The sequence below is a fragment of the Octodon degus genome, unplaced genomic scaffold (genome assembly GCF_000260255.1).
Source record: "Octodon degus isolate 3935 unplaced genomic scaffold, OctDeg1.0 scaffold00107, whole genome shotgun sequence".
Classification (NCBI taxonomy): Eukaryota; Metazoa; Chordata; class Mammalia; order Rodentia; family Octodontidae; genus Octodon; species Octodon degus.
This window is the reverse complement of record NW_004524683.1, coordinates 2,873-10,392: the sequence shown is the minus strand read 5'-3', so window position 1 is coordinate 10,392 and position 7,520 is coordinate 2,873. Positions and strand designations below refer to the sequence as shown.

At 44.1% G+C, this 7,520-nt stretch overlaps 1 protein-coding gene and 1 pseudogene across 2 annotated transcripts in view; both read right to left on the bottom strand.

Annotated features, from left to right (window-relative positions):
* Positions 1–6,453, bottom strand: part of Yipf1 (Yip1 domain family member 1) — a 39,177-nt gene extending 32,724 nt beyond the window's left edge. For both annotated transcript variants that reach the window (XM_004639097.3, XM_023724273.1), the window contains exons 1-2: positions 6,152–6,453; positions 5,563–5,642 (exon numbers count right to left, since the gene is read on the bottom strand). In XM_004639097.3, the coding sequence (XP_004639154.1) occupies positions 5,563–5,593 (31 nt within the window). In that variant the 5' untranslated portion in view covers positions 5,594–5,642; positions 6,152–6,453. The remainder of the gene's footprint in view (positions 1–5,562; positions 5,643–6,151) is intronic.
* LOC105743208 lies at positions 1,784–2,265 on the bottom strand (annotated as a pseudogene).
* Positions 6,454–7,520: the final 1,067 nt, after the last annotated feature.

The window sequence follows — 7,520 nt, the reverse complement described above, 5'->3', positions numbered from 1 at the left end:
CCTATTCTACTGAACTACTTCCCCAGCCTGAGAGTAAAGATTTTGGAAGTAGGTTTTGACGACCTTCTGAATTTCTATAGGGTCTATACAGTGATTTTTACCCTTTTCATTCCATATTACATGAATGTGAATTTTTTCTTTACTTCTTTTGACAAGGTTGGCTAGGGGTTCATCAATTTTATTTACTCTTTCAAAGAACCAACTCTGATTCATTAATTCTTTGTATTGTTTTCTTTGTCTCCAATGTATTCTTTTCTGCTCTGATCTGTATAATTTCCTGCCTTCTTTGGGTCAGATTTGTTTTTATTTTTTAGAAGCTTGAGGTGCAGCATAAAACTGTTGATTTGGGCTCACTCTGTTTTCCTGATGTAAGAATTTACCGCGATAAATTTCCCTCTCAAGACAGCTTTCATTGCATCCCACATTTGGTAAATTCTATTTGTTTGACTGTAAATATTGTTTAATTTCTTCTTTAATTTTATCTGTGACCCTCCTAGGTATTTTTCCAAATGAACTGAAAACATCATCCCACAGTGACTTCTGTGCACTCATGTTTATAGCAGCGCAATTTGTCCCAGCTAAATCTTGGAAACAACCCAAATGCCCATCAACTGAGGAATGCATAAAAAAGATGTGGTATTTTTACATAATGGAGCATTATTCAGCTATAAAGAAAGATAAACTCGAGGCTTTTATAGGTAAATAGATGCAAGTAGAGACCATACTGGTAAATGAAATAAATCAGACCCCCATGTGCAAACACTGCATTGTCTTGCTAGTGTAAGAACTTGAAAGAGTAAACAAAATCTGAAAGGTACAACAGACACTGTGAAAAGAAAAAGAATCTGTTTAATTGGAAAGAAAAACTGGGATGAGGAAAAGGACAAAAGACGGAAAAAAGATATATTTATGTATATACACAGGATAGATTGGATAACTGTACCGCTGATTTCTTCTGTTCTATTGAAAGGAGCAGTTAATGCTTAAATTTTTTCTATTTTTCCCCCTTTAATTTCTTTCTTTTTTTTATGAGCAGGATATATTTATTGAGGGAAACAAAGTTCCTATCTGAGAGAGGGACAGGAGGGGGGCCCACGAGCGGGTGGTCCCTGGGAAGCTGTCTCTTCCAGGGACTTTTACAGAGGAAAACCATGCGGTGAGGCAGGTCTAAGGTGGTGGAGAAGAGATGGGAACTCACTTAGTCCCTTTTAATTTCTTGTAACTTTTTTTTTTAAAACCAATTTTGCATGTTTTTTTTTTTCTTTTTCATTTTAAACAAGAAGTTTATTTAAACAACAAGGCACTTGACTTAAAGGGAAAACTAGGATTCTTCTTTTTTAAAGAGTAATTTACTCCTACTTAAAGACAGATTGCCCTACATGTAACAGCTACATACAAAACAGTTATAAAATTGTCCTTGGTTTTACAATGATAAATGAAAAACATTAAAATTCTCCAATCAAACAGGGTATGCAAGGAATTTTATGCTGCTGTCTTTTCTGTTAAAACAGTGAGAGCAAAATAACTTCCTGGAATATAAAAATAAGAGCTGATGAGCATGCCACTAGTGGAGAAAGGGGATTATTTTCACAGAACCAGTAATTCCCCATCTTATCTCCATTTGATGTCAATCAAAACATACTGATGGCCAGTTAGTAAAAAAAAAGTAATATGCTTGTGCACATACACCAGATACTTTATGTACAATAAAGGAATGGGGAAGGGGTAAAGGAAAGAATAAGGAAAACTATACTGTGGTAGTCAGGATGTGGTGGAATCAAATTGCAGTTTTCTAATTGAGAATGTATTCTTGGTCTGTTAGAACAGAGTTCTGGAGTAGTTGCAGGTTCCCTTTTTAGTAGACACCTCCTGTCTGCTGCTGGAACATGTCAAATGGATCTTCATCCTCCATTTCCAACTGTGCAGGTGTGTCTGTTTCACTGATTGGCTGTCCATCAAATCAGAATCTGATCTGCCTCATTGACAAACCCTGTCGTTCACCATACATAGGCTTTCATTAGTTTGCTAAGTGGTGTATGCCTCTTAATCTTAAACTGCACCACAGAACCATCCTTCCCCTGCCACCTTCAAACTAATGTGATCGTTGTTCTCAATCTTGACTCCTTCCTTGGGCTTTTTGTCCGCCACAGCGAATGCCCGTGTCTTCTTAGCTGCCGCTTCACAAAAGTACCAGGTCCGCACCGAATGAGCACACAAGCAGCACCAGGAGTGGCAGAAGGAGGCAGCAGCGGTACAATTTTGCATGTTTCCATCTGGTAATGTAAACTAATTTGAAGATAACACTGTGTAATACAACAACCACTGTCAAATTCCTATTATTTTATTTAGTGAAATTCTGTATCGTTTCTAATATGGTCAACCCCCCTCCCAATTTTGTATTCTTTAAAAAAAAAAAAAAAAACCTGGGATGCAGCTCAATGCAAAGGTCCAGAATTCAACCCTAGTAAAACACACAAACCCCACAAAAATATCAGAGGGAGGAGTCTGGAATATTATCTAAGTCAAGTCTGCTAAATGTTTGGCCGAATCTAAACCTCTCTTCTTTCATTAAAGTTTAAAAAAAATTTTATTTTCCAGAAGCCAGGGAGATGGCTCAGTGGAATAAGCACTTCCCTGGCAAGCGTAAAGGCCTGGGTTCAATCCCTGCTTTCACCAAAAAAAAAAAAAACGAAAAAGAAGAAGAAAAGAAATTTTATGTTCCAGTAAGTGATAATCATAGAAAATATGAAGACAAAAAGTACAAATGATATAATAAAAATTGCTCTTAGTCTCTTCATATAAAAACACTGAGGCCAAGGAGATGGCTCAGTAGAATAAGCGCTTGCTTGACAAGCGCAAGGAACTGTGTTCAATCCCCAGTTCGGCCAAAATAAAGAAATAAAAGCTATGAATTTAGTAACTTCCTTTTCTTTATATAGTGAGACTCATGCCAGTGATTGTCATTAATTCAAGAAATATTTATTCATGTTTCCAGGGTGCTGACTGCCAACAATTTTGTATCCTGTTTTTATATACTGGTGATTACATATAAAACTTCTTTTCACAGTCTTTAAAATATGTAAGGACTGTCTGTGGAGAAAGTATTTTGATTACTGTCTCAGGATGACCACCTACCAGTGCATTCACTATGTCACCAGGCTTAAGGTTCTTGAGCCATACTGCTAACCTGCTTTCCAAAAGAGTCCGACCCATTGATATCCACCAGCAGTGACTGGGACTGCCTGTCTCTGGGCATCCTGACACACTTTATTTAGCTGCAGTTGAATAAAATTCAGGGCATCTCAGCCTTTGAAGGCCTTAGGAACACTACCATTATTAACACTACAGCAGGACACAGATTCTGTCAACAGGATGGGGCTCTTGAAAAACTGAGTTTACACTCATTTCCTGTCAGCTAAAAGAATAGTTTTAAGGAGAAAACCAAAGTAAATAAATCAATCAGGCAGCTAATACATAACAATTATTTCAGCCTCAGGCAACAATTGGAACAGCATGAAGGTCTAGAATAAGACAGCTCTTTGTTCAGGTTGAGACTTAGTTGATGACCCATAATCCTGGACAAATTACTCCCAGTTGTAATACACGAGGTTAGAACTACCATGACTTACTGGATAGGGCACCAGCATTAAAAAAGATGGTCACAGCCTTGCCAGAGGGACTCAGACCAAGTAAGATATACTTAAAACATGTATTTAAAAAGTTTACCAGAGAGAAGGGCAGGCCAGGAGGAAGAATAGAGAGGGGGCATTTAAGAAAGGCAGATTCCAGGGAGACTCAAAGGAAGGTAACTCATCCACAGTAGTTGGAGATCCAAAAAGGTGAGAAAAGTAGCCAGAGGAATAGGGAAGCACCACAGGTACAGGCTGGGAGGTGAGCAAGACCCAGAACAAGGAAGTGCCTCTGGTGGAGGAAGGGCAGCAGACGCCACATTTTGATTGGAGTGTGCACCGTGCGTACTTACTAGCATGATACAATTTAGAATTTTTTGCACGTTACTCTTGTCCACCTTAGTTCCTTGAGGACAGGCTAGGGTCTGACTTTTGCCATCAACGTTCTCCACTTCTACATCCTGGCATCTCCTAAGCCATGTTTTACCTCTGTTCCCTCCCTCACACATCTTCTACCTCCACTTTTCCATGTACCACTACCATTTTTCTCCAAGGAAGCCACCTACAACCCCCACAGCCCACTTTATTAACCCTGCACTAACCACTGCCCATCTCCCCTCAAGCCTCACTTCTGCCAGTCCTCCACTCTGCCCCCATGTGGGGTCTGGAACACACACCTTTTCAATCTTATTTATTTATTTATTTATTTATTTATATGGGGGGGCAGCTCAGCCCACCAAGGGGCGGGGCTGGCTGGCATGTGGTGCTGGGGGATTGAACCGTGGTCCCTGTGCTTTCCTAAACTTGTTCTTAGTAGGTGCTTTAGATTACTGAGCCATCTCACCAGCCCCTTTTTTTTTTTTTTTGCAGAACCAGGGATTGAACTCAGGTCCTTTCACTTGCCAGGCAAGTGCTTATTCCACTGAACTATCTCCCCGGCCCCCACCTTTTCAGTCTTGTGAGGGAAAAAATCAAACTTCTTTTCTCCTCAGGACTTGCACATACTATTCTCTATGTTTGAACTTTCTTGCCTCTCACTCCAAAGAAGCCTCTCTAATGAAGCAAGCAAAATATGACTGCAGCAAGGGCATAAGTCATGTGGTTCACTGGAGAAAGATGGTCTCAGACAGAAAGATGGCACAAAACCCCTAAACTGTGATAATACCAGAAATAGTGATGTGGCCCTGCTGCAGGGGCAGAGAGGAAAGGCAAGAGCAGCAGGAGATAAAATCAGGGGAGAGGAAGAAGACTGGATCCTGTGGGGGGCCTCCTAAGTCACAGAGCCCCAGCTTTCACTCCTAGTAAGATGGGAACTAATGGAAGGTTCTGAAAGAATGACACAACCTGACTTAGTTTTAAAGACTATCAAGGCTGCAGACTATATTCTCTGGAGGGTTAAGGGTGGAAACAAGAAACTAGAAGAATGACAATAAGGGCTATAATTAGGCCAAAAGATGGTAAGTGTCATGGTTAGGAGTAGAGGTGGAAGCTGTGGGAAGCAGTCAGGTGCAAAGCCTACTATGGATACGGCAGTGTTTGTCAAAGAAGGGATTTCTCTCCATTAATCAGAGATCTTCCTCATCAGTAAAGTCTGCAATGCCAGACTGCCTGGGTTCAAATCCGTTCTTGATGGTTTACTAACTATATCATCTTCAGGTAAATTGCTCAAGTTTCTGTGCCTCCATTTCTTATTGAGAAAAACACTAGAGCCCGGCCGAGGGGGTGGGGAGTCAACGGTTAATCCCAGCACCCCAGAGGCTGAGGAAGAAGGACTGTCAAAGAGTTTGGCAGGGACAAACACTAAAATGACGGGTGTGACCAACCGTCTCTTACCAAGGTGTGTGAAATAATTTACAAGCCGCCATAGAAATAAAAATGCATTGCTTTGAGTGCAGAACTCGCCATCATAAAGGTGGCCATCCAATCGCTATACCTTCAAATTGCAAGTTATCCACAGCTGCCATTCAGCCGGTGGGTCTTCTCCCAGTTAGGAGGAGGGAAATGTGCAGAGGCCTAAGAGGAAAAGAAAAGTACATTTTATCAAATAATAAAGTAAAACATCTACAGACAAAACCCATTTCAGTGTTAGAAAAGGTACTACTTGCCCTTGTTCCCTTTGTCAGTGGGGCTTATAGGTCTAAATATAAAACTATTATAAAGAAATTGCCAAGGGTAGTGGCGAACGCCTGTAATCCCAGCACTCAGGAAGCTAAGGCACAAGGGTGGACTGCTTGGAGTTCGAGGCCAGCCTGAGCAACACAGTAAACTCAAGGCGGGTCTGGACTACATAGCGAGACCGTCACAACAAAACCAAACCAAACCAGAACAGAACAAGAAACTTAGCGCGGTAGGTCCACAAGTTCCACCCAATTCACACGCCCACCGTGTGGGTGTTTAGGGACGGAGGGATGCAGCCTGGGTGGCGGGATGAGGGAGAGAGGCTGAGGTTGGTCAAGAGACAGAAAACAAAAAATGTTCAGGCCAGACAGCGGTTAAGGACATGGCTTTGGGATCTGACCGACCTGAGTTTGATTCCCGATCGTCTTTTCTCTGCTGTGTGGGGCTCCTCCGGGTCTCAGCTTCCTCATCTGTAAAACGGGTTCACAAAGGCGCCTAATCACACCGTACAGGAGCCATTAAACACCGCGCAAGTGAGGCACTTCGCACGCAGCCGGGCAGCGTAGGAGGCGACCCTGCAAGTTTGAAGCCGCGGCAAGCTGTAAGGGCAGGAGCCGAGCCGCAGCCGCAGCACCCCGCGCGCAGCCAGGGTCCCCTGGGCCCGAGAGGCCCGGCCAGCGCTTCCTTCCCGCGGAGTTGCCGGAAGCCGGAGATCCGGGGCGGGGCCTCCCGCCTCCTCCGGGCAGAGCCCCGCCCTCTTAAAGCGGCAGCACCCTGGAAACGCTCCCAGAGACCTTCGCGCAGAAGGCCGGGCTCGCCCCGCCCCGCGGCTGGCTGCGCCGGCTCCCAGGGACTGGCGCGGCAGGGGCGGGGCGCGGCGGAGCCCGCGAGGTCCGGCGGCGCGCGCCGGGCTTGTTTCCACCACCTCTTAGGGAAAACCAAACTAGAGCAATACGAGATGATTGCCAAAAGAGAAAATGGTCACCCGCGTCACCAGTCTTCTGGGCTTCTTTGGCTATAAAAAATCTCACCCACTAGGGTGAGATGAGAGAAGAGGACACGGTAGCAACTGCTAACTTGAGCACGTCGACAAGTGTGGCCCCGCATCCGGGTTTGTGCCTTTAGCCCGCCCTTCCTCCAGAGGGGACATCTATGGAGGGATGGACCTCTCACCGGTGTCCCCCAGGTTTATACCTGCCTTCCCAAAAGACAAGGCGCGGCTAACCTGGCCTGCTGCAGCCTGCTTCGCTTGCTCCAGACTCTAGGGATCCTTTGCTCGCACAGTCCCTGGACTGCGACCAGGAGTGATTTTGTTTGTTGGTGGGTGTGGTGGGGTGCACCTGTAATCCCAGCACTCAGGAGACTGAAGCAGAGGATCTCCATGCGTTTGAGGCCCGTCTGGGCTACACAGTGAGACCCTGTCTCAAAAAAAAAAAAAAAAAAAAAAAAGTAATTCTGTCTTCTGGGTCAGCAGTGCCACCCTAGGGACCCAGGTAAACAGTAATTGCTCACTGAAGACTAATACAGTCGGGTACAATGTCATATTATTAATCATCATGGATTAATATGTATCATGCTATGCAGTGAGGGGTTATTTGACCTGGGTCATGATCAGACTGTGTCCGTGTAGGATTTCTTATTCTCACAACAATCCTAAAGCTGGCGGTGGTATTCTCTTTGTGTAAAGAGAAAGCTGAGGCTTAAAGAATGTGCAGGACACTTTGGGTTGAATGTGCACCAGCAGTGAATCTCAGTTCGCGGGTCCAGATACAC